We start from the raw sequence: 20,794 nt of genomic DNA, 5'->3' as shown, positions 1-20,794 counted from the left end.
GCATATCTGGATTTATTATTTAATTTTGTTGGTTTAAAAAATACATCTCCTCAGACTAGTGTTTTATGTTAGGATCATAGATTAGATGATTATATGTAGGGCTAGAATGAACTTTAGAAATAATCTAGTCCAATCTCTTCATTTTAAATCAGGAAACGCACATCCATAGTGACTAAATGATCTGCCTAATTTTGAGGGAGGAAGAAGTTAGAGAAATAGGATTTGAACTCAAGTCCTAGGACTTGCACTATTTCTGCACTATGTCCCTTGTCTCACACCAAAGAGGTATAAGAAGGACATGCATTACAAAGGGAAAGTGGTATGAAAGATGGCATCAAAGAAATGTATTATTGAAAAAGAAGATAGGCTGGCAACATGACAAGAGGGTTAAGTGATAGATGGCCCATGCCCTTCCTGCAGAATGGTGATAGGGACAAAATGTGTGGGCATGGATGGCTTATTACAACCTGCATTTTTGGAGGGAATAACCAAATGCATGAAAGCATGTATCTATTTGGCATGCCTGATTTCTCAAAGGTTGTGCCAGTGTTAACACAAGCTCTGAAAGCTTATAGCTGCAAAGGTGCTAAGTACAGGTTGAATGATGGGTTGTGTCCACTGGTTGAAGATCAGGCCAGAAGCTCATCATCAGGACTCATCAACCTCCAGTCACAACAATTTATGAAGAAGTTTTGCTAAGGAATTGAAGGTTTCTGATCCATACTCTAAATAATATATCTTTGGGTACTGAAGTAGTATTTCATGTATTTATGGCTTGTCTAGATAGATTATAAGCTCCTTAATGGTAAAGACATGTTATATTTCTTTTGAATACCTTATAGTACTTGATTCTGGATCTTGTACAAGATTCAAATTAATTTAAAAAAATTGCTTGACTTGATGATAAAAATGACAATTTCATACCATGCTTTTTATTTACATGATTCTTCACTGACATTTCCCCAGGGACATAGCATGGTAAAGTGAGAGAAAATACTGGCTCTGGAACCAGAGAACGTGTGCTAAAATCTAGCTCAGTCAGTCTACTTATTGTGTGACCTTGGAAAAGTCAGTTAACTTTCCTGGGATTCTGTTTCCTCAGTTGCAAAACAAAGAGATTGGACTAGATGACCTCTATGATATCTTTTACTCTAATCCTGGATGATGGCCTTTCACAGATGGAGATTAAATATAGTGACAAACATATTTGATTTTTATTTTATATACCCTTGATGAATGTTAGAACCTCATGATTTGAGTATTAGTATTTGCAAGTCTCACACAGATGAGTCCTATTTATTTGTCACTATTATGGGAAGATATGTTAATAAAGACAATGATTATTCTTCATATTTAAGTATCTTTGGTGAAATAGGCAATTTGTTTTAAAAACTGTAATGAATTTTCTTAATTTAACTAAGGTTAAGCTATGACAAGGAGAAAAGCTCAAACTTTCAGTACCTCAAAGCACTTAAAACCATTTATATTTAATTCAACAAGTACTTGAAGTCTTCAAATAAGAGTAAAGGAATGCTGCTTTTAATAATTAATATATCTTTCAATAGTTCACAGTCATTATCACTACAGGAATCTCTGTATGCTTCTGTCTGGGATAAGCATTCAATGCTCTCCATTTTAAAATTTTTCTAATCAATAAGTCCTGTAGCAATGGGCATCTAACTCTGTGCTTCACAGAAGATTAGACTTCAACATACCCTAATTGGATGCCCATCATCTGGGGAATGGCTGAACAAATTGGGCTATGTGATTATAGTGGAATGCTATTGGGAATTAAGAAATGATGAATAGGACGCTCTCAGAAAAACCTGGAAAGATTGAAATGGGTTGATGAAAAAATGAAACATGTTCTTTAAAAAGGAACAGAAATATTGTAGGATCATCAGCTGTGAATGACTTAGTAGCTCTTCTCAAAAATAAAATGACCCAAGACAACTCTAAAAGATTTGTGATGAAAAATGCCATCCATTCCTAGAGAAAGAAATGATAGTGTATAAATGCAGAGTGAAGCATACTTTTAAAACTTTATTTTTTTCTTGAAATTTCTTTTTTTTTGGGGGGGGGGGTCTACGTTTTCTTTTACAATATAACTATTATGGAAATTTTTTGCATGATAATCCATGTACAATCTTCATAAAATTGCTTGCTTTCTCAATGAAAGGAGGGAAGGAGGGAGAGAATTTGAGAAAAATGAATGTGAAAAATTGTTTTCACATGTAACTGGGGAAAATAAATTCTAAATAAATAAATTTTAAAAAACCCCAAATGTACCCTAATCTAAATGGTTCTGATGATCTCTGAATATTTCAAAAATCAATCAAGTCTGTTGCATTTATGCAATTCATCTTTATTTTTGGTAAGATGGACATGACAGAGTCATTCAGCTATAGGTAAGGCAAAGGCTCCTGATAGATTGCTATAAATGGCAGAAATTTGAAAGTTTCTTTTGTTGGTGTGCATTTATCTACTATAAACATATTGCTGTGTTATTTGTAAACTAGTGAGAAGATATACTAAGCTACCTTCTGCATTCCCTTTAAACAAACAACATCAGCATCATATTTTACAAATAATATTAGTTATTTTTTATTTATCTATTTGAAATTAAACTTGTACATGGAGCTTTAAGAATTGCAAGGTGCCTTATGACTCATCTCATCTAAAGACTCATATCTTTTTTTCTATCTACTTACTTGTCTTCTATGATTTAATAAAAAGCACTGAAGTCAGAGTCAGGAGAGTTGGGCTCTAACCATTCACTTGTCTAGCTACCTTGGCAAGAGTTTGCTTTAAATAAGCTTTATTGATGGCTTTTGTTTTTGTGTCCCTTGGGTAAGTAATAATATAATGGACCTTCATAACCTCCTCTGTCAGATGGGGATGATGATACCAGTCCTATTAACTCATTGTTGTTCAGTTATTTCAGTCATGTCTGACTCATCATGATTCCATCTGGGGTTTTCCTAGGACAGATCCTGGAGTGGTTTGCTGTTTCCTTCTCAAGGTCATTTTACAGATGAGGAAACTGAAGTAAACAGGGTTAAGTGACCTGTCTAGGGTCACACAATGAGTCTAAGGTGAGGTCAGATTTGAACTTATGAAGACGAGCTTTCCTGGCTCCAGACCTGGTGCTCTATCCACCTGTGCCACCTTGCTTTCTTTGATAATAAGTAGTATCAAAGAAGAGATTAGGACTAATTAGAGATTAGTCCATCTGTCAGGAATTCTGTGGGAAAACTCAGAGGGTTATCCATAAAGGTTACAAGAGATCAGGGCTTTAGTATAAAGATAAATGCTTTGGTATAAAGTGTGTTTGCATATTGCAAGACCATTTGTTAAGGATGTTGTGCTAGTAATTGATAGCAGATCTAGGACATATAGAATCTGTGCACAAACATGATCTGCAGCTTGTGCATAGAGTTTGATACGTTTTTTAAAGGGGCAATTAATTTAACAATTGTTACTGGTCATGGAATCCTGGTCAAAAGTTAGGTTCCTAGATTTGTCACAGAGTTAGCAGCAGAAATATCACAGAATCATGGAATTCTGGATCTGGAAGACACTGAAGGTTAAGGAAGAAGTCTTTCTACAACATTGCTCTGCTTTTATATTTTTATGATGAAGGACACAGGGTGGCTCCGTTGATAGAACACCAGACTTGGAGTCAGGAAGACTCATCTTCATGAGTTCAAATCTGGTCTCAGAAATTAGCTGTATGACCCTGGGCAAGTCACTTAATTCTATTTGCTCTGATTTCCTCTTCATTAAAATAAGCTGGAGAGGAGAACCTCTCCAGTATTATTGCCAAGAAAATTCCAGATGGGAAAATTCCAGAAGACTTGGACACTGAAAAAATTGAATGAAAAACTCTAGAATGACTAGTAAATATTAACCTCCCTATGCAATAAGTTGCAATAGTTTTGGGGGAAGAAACAAACCAACTAACAAGCTCCTCCAAAAAACCACTGAAGAAAACTGAGCTAAAATATAGTTGGAATCCTGCTATGGGATTAGGGGGATAGAGAGGATGGGTGGAATCTTCGATTTTTATTTCATCTAATTCTCTATGACTTATGCATCTGTTAGTAGTATGAATCATCTATTTCATTTTTTAAATAAGTCTGTTTTGATATTAATTGATCTGTTGGTATGATGGCAAAGAAGTTGGGACTTAAGATTTTCCAAGATTGTGGTTGCTATACCAGAGTGCTTTCAGCTTTCACTTATATTGCTTTCCTATTTGGAAAAAAATACTGATACCTATGTATAATTGTTGTTTTCCATTTTCCCAATAAAAACTCAGTCTGGTTGAAAGCAGTATCAAATGTCACTTTAAAAAAAATGAAGTAGTTTCCCGATAAAAAACAAATGCTAAAGGGAAAGTATTAAAAGGGAAGAAAAATCTCCAGATATATAACATATAGGTATATTTCTTCTATTGAGGAAACACTATCATTCTGTAAATCAGAATTTAGTTGAAAAAAAAATTATAGCAAAGAGATAGGGTTCTGAAACTTTAGGCTTCAGAATGAAAGCAGGTTTATAACTTACAGTGTCAACAATGGAAACACATGAAACTAATTTTAATTTTAAATTCAAAAAGACAATTTAAATGAAAATAGGAATGTCATATGAAAAAGTCAAAACAGGCTTTGAACTAATTAATTTAGGATCTACAAATTTTCAAATTTACCAAAGTTTTGTAAATACTATGAGAATGGATAAAATATTTGGTGTTAAAATACACAACAGTCTAGAGGCTATCCTTCTTATAATTTGGAAACATTTTCTTCATCTATTTAATATTTAATTTCTTGGAGGTCTGGCCAAAGTGAATTAAAAAAATTAAAACCAAATAAAAGTAAATAAAACCTCCCCCAAATCATTAATTTTCTAATTTTGAATATCCCCTTCTATTGTTGAGGTCAATAAATTTGCTTTCTTCTAACAGAAAAGATGTAAAGTCCAGTCAATAAGTAACAGCACTCAAGAGCATGCATTTGACACATACAACAGATCTAAAAGGCACGTGTTGTGTATGTGTTAAGGGGGTACTTAGGAATGACTTAAGAGTAAATGGCTAACTCTACAGATATAGAAATATCAAGGCTTCTTAGATTTACTTTTTAAAACCTAGCAAGGAGAAGTATAAAACTTTAGAATAAACTCTAGCTCTACTCTTTGTCAGTAGAATATAATCTAGAAATGCCACCTATCCCCACATCAATTGATGGTGTTACTTTAATGACCATGACCTTGTATGGCACCCTGAATATCTTCTTCACCTATCTTGAGACATTTTTCTAAACCGCTGTCCTTGCTTTCATCATTTAACACATCACTCAAGCCACTTCAATAAAACAGTGATCATGTTGAAGAGAGGTCTCAAAGGATCAGATGACATACCAATTAACAAAGCACACGGAGTCAAATTGTTCCGTGAGCTTGGTGGCTCAGGAGACAGCATAAAATAGAAGAAAAACAAAGGGAGAGAGTGCAATTGAGTGAAAAGAGCAAAAATACATGCACTAAAGATGTTTGCCTTATATCAGCTACAGTGTAAATGCCTGCCAGGACTGACCACAGTCATACTAACAAGGTTTAAAATAACCCTTCATATAGAATCTTAAATAATTAAATAAATTCAAAGAGCATGTTTATCAAGAACAAGAATATATTAAGAAGTGAAATGGCTCTCTCCTTTTTTAAAGGCTAAATATATAACTGATGTGGAGAATGATAAACATAAGACAAATTAACTGAATGTTTATTATGTGGATGTTCTGTATTTTTATTTTAAAATATAAGTAGAGTTCATATTAGTGGCTATTAAAAAGGAAATGCATTTTAGTTGTAAGAGGCACAGGTAGAATACCCGTCTACAACTAATATTCATGGGAGGTTTGGTCAAAGCTAATAGATATTTTTAAAAATCAAATTAATTTTTTTAAAGTCATTATTTATTTTTCTAATTATTATTTTTCATGTAGTAGCATGTGTACTTGATTTTTTAGCCATCTACTCCCAGCTATCAGCAATAATATGCAGTGACTGATGAGTGATAACCAAGAGTAACCTACTTCCCTAAAGATTTAAAGGTGACATTTAAGTGCTGAACTGCCTTATGAATTGAAGTAATTGTGAACCAAAGTCTTTTAGGTGCCCAAAATGGCTCAGTAAAGATATTAATGACAAAATGAGCAACTGTAAAACAGAAACTAATCCAAACTAACTAACCATCATATTTAGCTAACATCAGTCCTTAGTTAGATATTAAACATATTTCCATATTAAAATTCAATCTTGAAGTCATATATATACATATATATACACATATGTATATATATATATGTATATGAATCACAAGACTGTATATCCTATGAAATCCTCAACTGAACTGATTCACATATGCCTTGATTTTCCAAGAGATGCACACGAATATCCTGGGGCAGGATTAATTCTTCCATTTTGTCCTAGTTCATGAGTTTTGCATTATAATTCTACTTAAACCTCTTGGTTAAACTCTCTTGTATTGAGTTTTTGTGAATCTATACCACAGCAACACCACTGATTTTTGTCCAGAGATTTAAGAGATCATAATAATACATGACATAATAGGAGTTTAAGAGTGTAAAAAGGGTCTATCCAGTGTGAAAAATACAGAGGAAAATTCCCTAAACAAAAAACTGCTAGAATCAAGTAATGTAAAAATAAGCAATATGGGTAGGCTCATTCACTCTCTTTTCTATTTGTTAAATCTTAGAAATTGCTGTGCTCCAAAAGGAATGATCTCATTTTTTTCTTTATGAAGTAAAGTTTCCATCTTAATGCTATTATCTTTGTCAACTTCAGATTCTGCAAAAGGCTATCAAAACTCTGATAAGGTATTAACTATGGCTCACAAACGGCAGGGCTGTCTGATAAGAAAAAAGAAAGTTTTTGTTGCAGTATAATACAGAGTCTGCTATTAAGACTTAAGATGCAGATGCATCTGGGTTTAGCTGATTTTTAAATGTCACATCTTAAGAAGGTATAAGATCATCTGCCAGTGGGGAAGAATCAAATAACCCCAAAGAGGAAGTTTGTCCTTTGATTGTTACGCCAAAGACCTTCATGGAGGAAGTAGAGTCTGTGGAAAGATGCTCCACTGGAATATTTGCTCAACATGTTGTTGTTAATTTGCCTCAGTTTCTCAGTCTCAAAAACAAGAACAATTATTTCCTTCTTTCTTACATCACAGCCATTCTAGAAGAACAAATAGGGCTGTTTATCTAGAAATACTCTGAGAAGAATACCTTTACAAGTATAAAATAGAATTTATTTTTGATTGATAAATTTAGGTGTTGTTTGTAGTCTGGTGCTTTATTTCCCTTGGATTTCTGATGGGGACCAACTAGGATTCTATGATCCTATGACCATCCTGTTTGGTTTTCTACTTTCACTATTTAGGTATCACATTTTGACTCTGAGCCACCTCCACAAATATGAGGCTACAGATTAATGGGAAAGAAATGGACAAGAAGACTGCTACCTCTTCTTTCAAGCACTGTGATAATGTTTCAGGACATAATTTGAACATCACACAATTATAATGCTATCAATACATACAACTATAGCTCACTTTATTTTCTGGTAACCTTAACCCAGATAAGACAGAAATGAAGAGATTTGTTCTTCAACTCTTTTTCTTGGAGTAATTTTTTCATGATTTTTACAACAGGGGCTCTTAATTTTTTTGTGTCAGGAACTCTGGGATAAATGGCAAATATTTAACAGTAGACTCTTCAAAAACATGACATACTTTTAGGTTTAGTTTGCATTATTAACATTTTATCTACAATTTCATTAAATTAAAACAATCAAAATAATAAACCAAGTTATGATTTGTAGCGTTTGTGAAATTCCAATATGAAAATGCTCTCATTGAAAATTTAATAATTGGCTTTTGCAAGTTATATAAGTGGGCTCTAGTCTACTCTTGCACGGACCTCTTTGGGAGACTAGTGAAGCCTATAGCCCTCTTTGTTAAATAATATTTTTTATTTTATTTTATTTCTTTTTAGTTTTTGCAAGGCAATGGAGTTAAATGGTTCGCCCAAGGCCACACAGCTAGGTAGTTATTAAGAGTCTGAGGCTAGATTTGAACTCAGGTAATCCTAACTCTAGGGCCGGTGCTCTATCCACTGTACCACCTAGCCGCCCCTAAATGATATTTTTAAATGAATAAAATTAAATAGTTGAGATTATGAAGTAAGCTATTATATTAAAATATTGTCTTCAAAATGTTAAAAAATTTATTGATTCTAGGTTAAGTAAATGATCCCATATATCATGTTCCTTCAGAATCATGCTGTGTCTCTGAATTTTTTATTATATGCCCCTCTTTAGGAAAACTCAATGACATTATCCATTCTCCATCTCCTAAACTAGAAACTTTTTTTATTCTATACCCTAAATGCATATTGATTTCCTGTTTTATTTGATTTTACTTATCTTTCTAAATCAACATGCATATCCATTTATGCAGACTGTAGAACATCATGAAGATACTTGTTTAATAAATATTTTTAAGTGATAATAACAAACTACAGCAGAGCACTGGCTTTAGAGTTAGAGAATCTGGTTTCAAACTCAGTTTGGCAACTGGGTGATTGGAATAATGGGTGGTTAGGAGAATCATTTGCCCTTGAGGTATTAGTTTTAATATTTGTAAAATTAGGGGATAGACTAGATTATTTAATCTTTAAGGTTTCTTTCCACTCTAAACATTACATTCTATATGACTTTCCTATCCTTCCATACTTTTTCTCTTCTACATTGATACTAAATTTTGTCTTGCTTTCTTCACCATCTCATTCCTTTATTGTTTTCTTTACTTGAACATTCTGTGGTTTTTCTCATATCTTTTACTTTTAGACTTACGTCTTTTTTTCCATATCATTCTCCATGTTTTGAGTCTCAATCACACTCAAAAATTAAATGTTCTCCCTCTTTCCTTCCAAAGATCATACAATATCATGCCTCCACTTGTATGAAAATTTTCCTGAGCAGGTAGAAGTGAATGTTTGGGTGTACTTTCTTGGATCAATGATCTTTCTGAAAGTTAGGGTGGGGGGAGGCAAGGGAGTGTTTACAGTGGTATAGGTCACCAATCTACCTATCACATCTCATCTTTATTTTATGTATACCAATGTAGTACTAGGGTTATCTGGCATCCCTTGATCTTCCTATATCAGTTAACAAGCATTTATTAAACATTTGTTATGTGCCATGTATTGTACTAAATGTTGGGGATAAAAAGAAAGGCAAAAAAAACAGTCCCTATCCTCAAGGTGTTTACATTCTAACAAGGAGGCAATATGTAAATAATGAGGAATATACAAGATAGATAAAGAATAGATGGAATATAAGTTTGGGAGGGTAAGGCATTAGAATTTAACTGCTGACTGAGAATCATTTTCTTTCTTTTGTTTTTTAGTGCAAAAAATTATTTATATAAATATTTTAATCTTAAGAAAATAAAAAATACCCAAATACCAGGTTATTTGAACCAAAACGATCACATCATTCCAAATCCACAATTCTATTTGGTTATATCAGGAAGATGTTATTCATCCACCAGTACATCTGTCCTCCTTATTTTCAGAAGTCTATGTTAACCCATTTCAAGTTCAGAAATTTGACTTGGAGTGGAAAGGAAGTAGCATATGGAAGAGTTCATGCCAGAAAATATGCTTAAATCTGATTTAAAAAGGTCTAACTAAAAATATATAGCTCAAATCAGATTATCATGGGACTCCACATCTATTTCCTGTTAGTTCACCCTATAAACTGTTTTTAGCATTTCAAATTTTTGAGTACCCAATCTAAGAATGATCTTTCTTAGTCCTTCTGATAACTCATTTCGATTTCTGATTCTGTCCTCAGGCTGAATTGCTACTTAGTAATTACACCAAGGGAGACCAAGGGTTCAGTTCTCCTGGTTAGATCTTAAGGCTATCTACCAACATATGATTCACATATCTGACTGCTTGGACATAAGGCAGAAATGTCTCTCAGTATAAAACTAGATTATTTCAACTTTTTTTTTCCCTGAAGATATTTTAGTTAGGAGAGTAAGGGAAGTCCTGTCTTAGGAAAACTTAAGAAGATGTTCTTAGAGTTTGACCCTGCCTGAAGGAATGAACCCCTTTTCTCCCTAAAGTGGTAAAAATTATTCCAGTTGCTCAAAGATAGTTGTGATATCATCTCTTTTGTTGTTAAATGATTCCCAGTTTTTCTAGGAAATGAGTTCTTTTCTACTCTCTTCAACTTCACTTTCAATACTGGTAACTCCACCATCTTCTTTGTAGCTATCTGGTTAAAAGGCTTCATGTTCATCTTTTAGATTTTCTAAGATCACAAAGACTCCATTGCCCATTTTACTGTTTCTCACTGGTTATCCAGGAGGTTTGCCTGTACCTGGGTTTAACATTGCCCCTCTCCAAAATTGCCCAATAGCTATCCTGAGATTTCTATAGCAAATTCACAACCCTTTGAGTCAGCACCTTCACCTCTCCCTGGCTTTTTGTCAGTTTCAGGTGCAACTGCTTGTTAACTGCCTCTGGTTCTTCTCTGAAGCTCTTCCTTAGCTTTCTATTCACTTAAGGATTTGTAGCACTTTTTAATGTTCTTCTGGGCAGGAGGATCCATAGTCTTCATCTGCCTCTGCTTTGTAGTTTTGTACAAACCATTCTCTGGGCCTGCTGAATTGAGGGTCTTGTAGAATTCTACTTCTTTGTGTCTTTTTTTTTAAGTTTTTACAAGGCAAATGGGGTGAAGCGGCTTGCCCAAGGCCACACAGCTAGGTAATTATTAAGTGTCTGAGGCCATATTTGAACCCAGGTACTCCTGACTCCAGGGCCTGTACTCTATCCATTGCACCACCTAGCTGCCCCGAATTCCACTTCTTTGGAACTCTGGGTTATCTGACATAGAAGATCTGGCAATGCTGACTCTTGAAATGGGCCCAGATGGACCCTGGAGTGAACAGGGTTCCATTGGAAGTGCTCTTCTCCATCACCACTCAGACTCGGGTCACAGACCTGAGAACCATTTTCAAAAACTCTCACTCTCTCTCTGACAAACTCACTGATACACATATGTAGTAAATGATAAATAGCTCAGATATCACTACATTTTCTTGTGAAGCAGACAAATATGGTAGCCAAAGAGAACAATCGATATAAGCACATTTGCCAAGTGCTCCAAAGGAGAACAACAGATTATAAATAACATCATCTGACAAAAATAGAAAAGAATTGTGTAGGGGAAAGTGATTCTACAAGAAAGTTTGATGTGAGACCCAACTAAGTCAGATCCTCACAAAATCATTTATAGATGAAATTGGAAATCATACCGAAGGGAATAAATGGAGCAAATCTGTTGGCACTTTTATAGATACTCTTTATCAGCTTTAGATTCATAGATCAACAAAACCCAAAATATACTCAAAGCAAAACCTCATATTCATTGTAAATAATAAAGTTATTGGTTATGAACCCTTATAACACTGTAATTCCTCTGAATGTTTTTTTACTTGCATGTAGCTTGTTAATTATACCATATTATATGTTCTTGTCTGTACCAGAGAACATACTAATTATACTATGAAGTTAGTGGAGGACAAAAAAATGAATTATTTCACTTACATACACAAGAAGTAGGAATTTAATAATATACTTGATGATACATATAGAAAAGATGAAAAGGATAATTATTTTAAAAAGCAGAAAAGTTAAGATGTGATCCCTCCAAATAAAAATATTGGTGATGCTTCATTTCCTGAAATAGGGTCATTTAACCAATAACCTTTAGGAACTGCTGGAATGAAAAACCCAACTTGGGTATTTGTCCAGTGTTATGATATGTATATGTATATATACATACATATATACCCCCTTTTTTGCTTTTTGAATAATATATGTTTAAAAATTATTTTGGAAGCAATTGTTGGTGTTCAAAATGAATACTTTATAGTTAAGCAGACTAGGTCAGATGCATTTTCAACAAAAATCTGTAGGAATGTCCCTGTGGACCAATGTAAAGTTCCAGTAGATTAATATCTGACCTGCTACAATTAAGTCCATTCTAGATACAGCTGAAAAGTTTAGATACTGAAATCCTTGCTCGAAACAACTAAGACATTACTACACGATCTATCAACATATCTATCAACACATACCCATACAAATATGTACACAACTATAAAGTAATGAGATGAATTTTATTTTAGCAAATATATCAAAACTCATAAAGAATGAGTATAATCCTTTAAAGTAATCAGTTTCGGAAATTATATGCTCTTCCATTGATGCAATTACTGTCAAAATATTTTTTGGAATCTCTCTTTTGTGATTGCCTCCATTTTACAAACCAAACAAGAATCATACATGACAAGAAATTCCAGTATTTTATTTTTTTATAATTATAGCTCATGTGTGCACACATATGCATGTATGTGGATAAAAATAGATGTCCACATAAATACATACATTTAACATAACAAACTTCTTAGTTTTAATTTTTCCAAATTTCTATTCCTCGTATAGGCGGAATATTTAAATACAAAAATTTACAGACATATCTACTTTTTCAACTTACCTCCATGAAAGAGATTCCTAAACTCCAAACATCAGAATGGATTCCATATTGCTCCCCTGAAATCCTTTCCGGCTATAAGGAAAGAAAAAGGAAGTTCTAAGCTGAGGCAAGCTACTTAAAGAAAAAAACAAAAACAACAAGCCTAAAACAAATACACAAGAAACTAAAATAATTATGTTACTGAGGCAGGATTATAACATGGTGGAATATGTAGGAATTGGGAATTCAATTCACACAATTCTATGGTTTCTATATTTTAATCCACTATGTTAGAAGGGCTAAAAGCTTGAGGATTTTCTTAGATGTTCATGGTTATGGTAATAACATGTTTGCATTTGGGACTGTTACTCTTTAATTCAAGATGAATGATAAAAAGTGTCTCAACAACTAGGAGCAAAATCATTTGAATTTGTAGTATATTTTGGCTCTACTAATATGAAGAGTCTATGCATGAGCTGCAGAGAAGACATAAGCTGAACCAAGATGGAAGGGTGATGGGCTAATGTTCTGGAAAAATACAGCAAAAGGCCCCCCTATCATTCACATTGTACTTTTTTTTTGTCCTTCCAATTGATATTTTATTTTTCTAATTGCATATTATTAAAGTTTCTCAACATTCATCCACATGCATATGCATATAAATTACATAATTTCCTTCCACACTCCCTTTCCACTCTCCTCTCCTCAAAGGCAAACAGTCCAGTGAACATTGCACATATACATTTGTGTTTAACATGTTTACAGATTAGCCATTTTCTTTATGAGGAATTAGGACTAAGGGAAAAGAAAGAAAACCATGAGATAGGAAAGAAAAACATAAGAGAAATTTTAAAATGTGAATGTAGTGTTCATTCAGATTCTTGTTTTGTTTTGTTTTGCTTTGTTTTTCTTCCTCTGGATGTGAATAGCATTGTCTATAACAGGTCTCCTAGGGCTGTCAAAGAGTACTTTGAATTACTGAGAGGAGCTGCATCCATCAAGTTTGATCAACTCACAATGTTGTTGTAAATCATACTGTATTTTAAATGCACTGCATGCAAAATGATCAAAATTCATTTACTATCAATAACAAGGCCTATGCCAACAGATATAAATTTAAAAAAAAAAAGAACTACTTTTGGAAAGGTAATTCCCCTTATTCCTGCAGCATCATCCTTTGAGGGAGAAGACACAACTAAAAAGAACTCTTTACCCTTATTCCCTCTCACATTTGCCTGTTTTTATGTCCCTTTGCTTCTATCCACTCCTCTGAATACTATTTCCTATGAAATTAGCAAAATCCTTTGAACAGGCTGATGACTAGATAAGCTTTTCTTTATTTGTAAACTAATCTATTATCAAGATAGAATCATTCATCAGGACAAATCAATAAGGGATAGTATGCAACAATTTCTAGGATGCTAGTGTATATGATCATCTGAATACAACTCAATATCTTATTTCCTAATATTGATAATTGTAAACTCTTAAATTCTGTGTGCATACCTAGGCAAATACATTCTCTGACTTGGACTCAGTGTATGCCAGGATCTGTTCATTGTAGAATTGGTCATTACAAGCCCAGGGTTGAAGTGACTGAAGTTGGGATTTTAAGGTCTAATTATGTTATTAAAAAGCTAAGTTACAGCTATGGAACAAAAAAACAGACAATTGTTTATTTCTTCATTCAACAAATATTAATAGTGTGCCAAACAATCAGGCCTAAATTCCTTAGCTCACTGTCTATTAAATTACACATTTTCATCAGAGTGTCTATCACATTTCAGTGTCCCTCACAACAGATGATCAACAATCTTCAAACCAGAAAACTTACAGGGAAACACACTTTCCTCCTTTTAATAGAGAGGTAGAGACTCCAGATGTGGAAAGCAGAATATGTTGTCAGATAAGGTTGCTACAGCTATTACTTTGTTATAAGAAAAAGTACAATTGGGGGGGTGGTGGTGGTGGTAAATATGGTTTTAGGGGTAATGAGGCAGCAATAAGATTTAAAATCAATAAGTCAATAAAATCATCAAACAATAAGATAGACAATCCATAGGTGTGAATTTTACATAAATTTACTCAGAAATTGCTGAACAAAAGGGATAGTTTATGGAGAAGCCTCTCTCTCTCTTTTCCTTTTCTTTCATATTTTACATCTTTTTAAAACCAAGACAATGATTAATAAAGATATGGCCACATTGTACAGAAGGTGGCAAAAAAGCACAGTGCAATCCATGTCCATAAGATTTTGTTAGGCATGACAATAAGATTAAGTACATTCATTAAATTTGCTCATTAGACAACAAGCCAAAAGAGAAAAGTGAAATGTTGCTGAAAAGCACAGAAAAATGAATTTAAAAAGGAAAAGCAAGAGGGTAAGCTGGTGTTCAACAACAGTTATCAGGTGGCAGATACAGAGAACTCCTTATGGACAGGATTCTGACAACCTCACGTCGCAGAAATTATACTTTCAATAAGCAGATAAAATAAGACTACTGTTGTGATGCAGGGCTTGGGTGGTAACTCGTGGCAAGCTCAGGTAGCAAGCTTTGTGTGGCTACCCTGAAGAATTCAAATGGTAGATAGAACTTGGCAAATTTCTCAAAGCCACTGAAACAGATTCAAAACACAAGGGAGGCTCTAAATTCATTCTGGATTTATAATGCCAGGCCTATATGGCCTTGAGCAGCAGTTTTGAATTGATATCATACTTGAAACTAATACGGTTTGCCAAAACCCCCCACCAGAATCTACATTACTCATGATGAGCTGTGATGGACATTCTGCTTAGTTAAAATGCTGAAGCTGGGATATGGTTCCTCTGATATGACAGCTGTCACCAATGCAGAAAATAAGTTAATGGGGGGAAAAAAAGGCCATGATTCAAAGTAAGGTAAAAAAAAATCTGAGTTTTAAGTACACTAAAAACAAACCCCAAAACAAAACAAAACAAAACAATTCACAAATTCTGGCACATTTTTTTAGAGACAAGATTTAATGTTGTTCCCACAGGAGAGCTCAGACAACTTTACTCTGTCCCCACCACATTTTTAACAAGAGCAATAAGAAGTACGATTAAACAAAAAGTATAGGTGAGGGGGATGGTGGTCATAGAGTACTGTAATGGCTTAGAACTCAGTATCTCAATAAAAAAAAGAAAGTACCTCTCTCCAGCTATCAGCATTAAAGGATCCAAGAATCAAGTCCTATGACTCAGCACCCCCAAGAACATCCAAGAGGTTCATTTAGTTAAATCATTCCAAAACTGTCTGGGGATTTGTGAATGGGAATTCTAGCATCCACACAGGCCAAAAGTAAAAGTCACCAAGGTGAAATGATTGGCTTGGAGAGAGAGGAGAGAGAGGAGAGAGAGAGGAGAGAGAGAGAGAGTTTCTGTTCAGAAGTTTCCTTACAAAATATATGATGCACCTGAAAGCATTTTAAATTGGCATTTTTCTAAAATGCCATTCTAAAATGAATCATCATAATTTCTGACTAGAAAATATCATTGGATTTAGAGCACGTAATATTGTTGGTCTTCATTGAATAGAGGACAAGTTCTCTGAGAAATTGCATTAAATGGCGGAGGTGAAAAATAAACATTTATGATGATTTTCTGGATACTAAGGTACAAGTAACCACATTCTTTTATAGATTTATTTCTTCCTAAGTCCGTGGATATTTTTAATGGTGAAATTATAATTTTACATTTTCGTATATGATTTTTACAACTTGACATCTATTCAGTGATTTAGTTTTCAAAAGAGGGGAAAAGCTCAACCAAGTAGAATGACAAGATAATGAGACTATTCCGGAGACAGTGTGGTTGAATGGGAAAAACAGTGGTTTTGGAAGACTTGAGGAATTCATATTTCAGCTCTGATACTCAAAGTAAAGTATAAGAACCTGGAATAGCAGGAAGAGTAAGGTAGTCAGGGACTTTAAAGGTAAAACAAGGATATATATTTCATTTTTAAGATAAAAGGGAGTTAGTGAAGTTTACGGAGTAGGGAAGTGACATGGTAAGACCTGTACTTCAGGGAGATCACTCGGTCAATTGAACTGCCAATGTGGAGTGAGGAAAGACTTAAGGCAGGGAGACCAAGCAACAACCTATTCCAGTAGCCTGCAATATTACTTCACCAAATATGAAGTGATAAGGCCTCTCCTGGGTGGTGGTAGTTGCATCAGAAGAGAGAAGGGGTCATATATAAAAGATATTAGGATAGAAGCAACTTTGTAATAAGCTGGATATGTTGGAGTGAGTATGAGTGAGAAGTTGAGGGCAAAATTAGGTTGTAGGCCTGGGTGATAGGGTCCTCAGTGGCAATAGGGAAATTTGGAAGGGATGGTTTGGGAGAAAAAGATAATGAATTCTATTTTGGACATGCTAAGTTTTGAGTAGTCTACAATTTGAGTTATTCAAAAGGACATCTGGTGATCTGAGACTGAAGTTCAAGAGAGAGGTTGGGGCTGTATAAACAGATTTGAGAATTATTTGCATAGAGATGCTTAATCGAATGTATGAGAGTTGATGATTTCATCTAGTGGAAGAAGAAAGCTTATGGTCAGTAGGTATGACCTGGAAAAAGATTCAGCAAAGAAGACTGAGAACAAATAAATGGTAAGTCAGGGAAGAGGAGAAGCAGGAAAAAAGTTCCACAAAAACCTAAAAAGAAGAGAGCATCAAGAAGTTAAATGACAATATCAAAGACTACAGCAGGGTTGAGAAGGATGAGGATTGAGAAAAGACCCTTACATTTGACAATAGTGATAAAGAGATAAGTGATGATTTTGGAGACAGCAAATTCAACTGAATGATGAGATTGGAGACCAGACTAAAGAAGATCAAGGAGAGGAAATGGAGGCCCTGATTGCAGATGGCCTTATTAAGGAGTTTAGTCAAAAGGGAGGAGAAATACTAGATAGTAGGTAGCAAGAATAAATTGGATCAAATAAGAGTTTTTTAAAGTTGGGGAGATATAGTAAGTTGTAGGTAGCAGTGAAGTAGCCAGGAGATAAGGGGAAATTAAACATTAGTGAGAGAGTGGGAAATCTGTTGGAGAAGATGAGATGGAATGGGTTAAAGGGTGGAGGTCAAGAAGCTTGTTTTGGCAAGGGGAAGGGCCATCTTTTCAATAAAAAGGAGCAAGCGAGGGAAAATATGAATAACATGAGATGAGGAGAAGGGGAAAAGAGTGGGATCTTGGCAAATGGGCTCTTTTTTATTTAGTTGAAAAAAGGGCAGCAAGGGGAGGGGGCATAATGGAAAACTTGAGGAGAGGAAAAAAATGGGGGGGAGCTGTAGTGTTAAGTGGGATAATGAGTTAAGGAGCTATAAAAGAAATGTTCTGTCAGAGACAGAGCCTGCTTCAGATTATATAATGTTAATCTGTAATAGACCTAGTTTAGCATGATTTTAGGACTTTCTCTAGCTCCTTTCTATAGTATGAGAAAATGAATGAAGTCTGTGGATGATGGGAATATCCTACCATGGTATTCCTCTTATTCATCCTTTCTTAACTCAATATTCCAATACACATAAATGCCACAGCTTGTTCAGACATTCACCAAACAATGGGACTGACTTTGCTACCTCTGAAAGTGTGGCTATATTGTTCTAGAATAGCCATGGCTCTCATTTTACAGATGAAAAAAGTGAGAACTAGAGTTTGAAAGACTAGCAGGTCATAAAAAGAGTAAAGGATCCTGCTTATATTTAGGTTTTGGTTAACTGAGGTTTTATCATAAGTCAAGGAAGAAATAGGATAGAAACAACTATGCTTTGTACCAGATTGGATATGTTGGAGTGAGTATGGGTGAGAAATTGAGGGCACATTTAGGTTATAGACCTATATTACAGCTAGCTGGTGCAGTGGATAGAGCACTGGCTTTGGAGTCAGGAGGGAGACGTTCCATTCCAACCTCAGACCCTTGACATGTACTAGCTGTATGACCTTGGGCAAGTCACTTAACTCTGACTGCTTTGCATCCAGGGCCATCTTCAGTCCTCCCAATTCATATCTGACCACTGGACCCAGATAGCTCTGGAGGAGAAAGTGAGGTTGATGACTTAGCACAGCACCAGCTCACTCAAATCTAATTCACATGCTTGTCATGGTATTAACACTTTGATGTTGTGGTCTTCTTTGAAAATGAAGTACAAACATTATTACAACTATAATAATGGATAAAGTAATTACTATAAAAAATAATAAATGAGCATTTATATCTAATGCCTAACATGTGTCAGACATTATGTTAAGCACTTTACAATTGTTATTTCATTTGATCCTCATAACAATCCTGGGAAATAGGTGCTATTATGATCCACATTTTACAATTCAGGAAATTGAGACAAATTGAGATTAAGTGACTTGCCCAAGGTCACATAGCTAGCAAGTGTCTGAGGCCAAATCTGAGCTCAGTTCTTCCTGATTTCACCATGTAGCTGCCTCTTACTATAATGAACAAGGCCCCCTAACTAGTCAGTGGCAAAGCCAGCTTCAGAATTCAACTTCTAAAGTCCTATCCTCAATCAAGAAACTTCAATTTATTGAGAAATATTAGAATTTCATGAGACAGCCCCAGCTGTCTATCAGCTCTACCCCATATTCACTGCCTTCCATTTTATACTTGGCTCTTTCCAAAATGTATAACTCATCATTGGAACTCTTGGAAGAAGTGCAACTAAGAGCAAGGTTTAGGTGAATCAAAAGCTTTGAAAAGAGGAAAAAAGCCTTTCTCAAGCTGGACCTTCAGTTTCTTGTTTTTTGATTTTTTACCATGTCAAAGGTCAACAAGCATTTATTAATGTTTGTCACTCCACATATACCATGCTCAGTTCTACTTTCTTGCCTTCTTTCATTTCTTTGCTCTGCTCAAATAGCTTGTGCTTTCCCTATTCATCTATTGTATTGGTCTTTCCTCATCCAGTTCAATTTCCTACACTTTAGTGTAGTTTTCTTTTCCTTTTAAACCAGAATTGTTTAATCTTGTTTTGTGTCTTGGTCTCCTTCGGCAGTCTGGGGAAACTCACAGACCTTTCTCAGAAGAATGTCCATATAAGGATAAATAAGATATAGATTATAAATAAATTCATAATTATAAATATAGAAATTATTATTTTTTTAGGTTTTTGCAAGGCAAATGGGGTTAAGTGGCTTGCCCAAGGCCACACAGCTAGGTAAGTGTGGCTGAGGCCAGATTTGAACTCAGGTACTCCTGACTCCAGGGTCAGTGCTCTATCCTCTGCGCCACCTAGCCACCCCTAAATATAGAAATTCTAAATAGAATTTAGAATCTAAATAGAATCAGAAAGGAGGCCAATTATATTGAAATATAGGCATCAAATAGATATTTTTAAAATTACACATGCTTACAGATTAAGAAGCTCCACTTAAAACCCTTTGTGCAAGTATTATGCAAGCAGTACAACAACTTATACCTCTTCTACCGCAAACAAATTCATTAACCTCACTCTTCAAATAGGCTTTATCTCTGTCCCCTTCAGTGAATCAGTCACTATAATGTCTCAGACAACTGAGATATCATGGGAGTTAGCCAAGATCAAACAACTAAGAGTCAGAGGTAGAAGCTAAACTCACTACTTTTTCGGAATCTCAAGCACTCTTTCCATCCTGAACTCTGAACTATGGGATAGATAGACTAAGTGTTGGTACTGCACAATGGAAAACTTCCTTCTATCTGTATAGAATGTTTTGTTTCCTAAATGTTTCACTTGTGCTCATCCCCCTTATTGGATCATTCCATCATGTCTAACACAGAGTTAGGCAAGTAACTGATGTTTAGAAAATATTTGCTGACTGAAGACATCCAAAACAATCCAAATGGACAAAGCTTCCATTATTATGGAGTCTATAGAAAGACCTATTATAAAGTTCATTTTCCTTTCAAAGATACAAGCTTATTCCCCTTAAATCCATGACCTTGATTTGAAGGAAAACAAAAAAGGCCAAGTATTTCATCACCAAGACTTTGCCTATCAAGCTATACTTCCTAGTTACCTTGATTTTCTTAGCTTGGACTATAAACTTTATCACTAGAACCCACTCATCCAAGAAGAAAAGCAATTTTACTATTGCCAATCGGATCTAGCATTTCATAATTTTAATCCTTGCTTTTTCAA

At 34.7% G+C, this 20,794-nt stretch overlaps 1 protein-coding gene and 1 pseudogene across 4 annotated transcripts in view; both read right to left on the bottom strand.

Moving 5' to 3' along the window:
• The window catches only part of MAP2K5 (mitogen-activated protein kinase kinase 5), a 297,906-nt gene that overhangs the window by 98,208 nt on the left and 178,904 nt on the right, over positions 1-20,794 (bottom strand). For all 4 annotated transcript variants that reach the window (XM_074234472.1, XM_074234473.1, XM_074234474.1 and 1 more), the window contains one exon: positions 12,661-12,732. In XM_074234472.1, the coding sequence (XP_074090573.1) occupies positions 12,661-12,732 (72 nt within the window). The remainder of the gene's footprint in view (positions 1-12,660; positions 12,733-20,794) is intronic.
• LOC141521678 (small kinetochore-associated protein pseudogene) lies at positions 6,340-10,806 on the bottom strand (annotated as a pseudogene).

This window comes from Macrotis lagotis, chromosome 4 (genome assembly GCF_037893015.1).
Source record: "Macrotis lagotis isolate mMagLag1 chromosome 4, bilby.v1.9.chrom.fasta, whole genome shotgun sequence".
Taxonomy (NCBI): domain Eukaryota; kingdom Metazoa; phylum Chordata; class Mammalia; order Peramelemorphia; family Peramelidae; genus Macrotis; species Macrotis lagotis.
The sequence above is the reverse complement of the archived record's forward strand: the minus strand, read 5'-3'. Positions and strand labels throughout refer to the sequence as shown.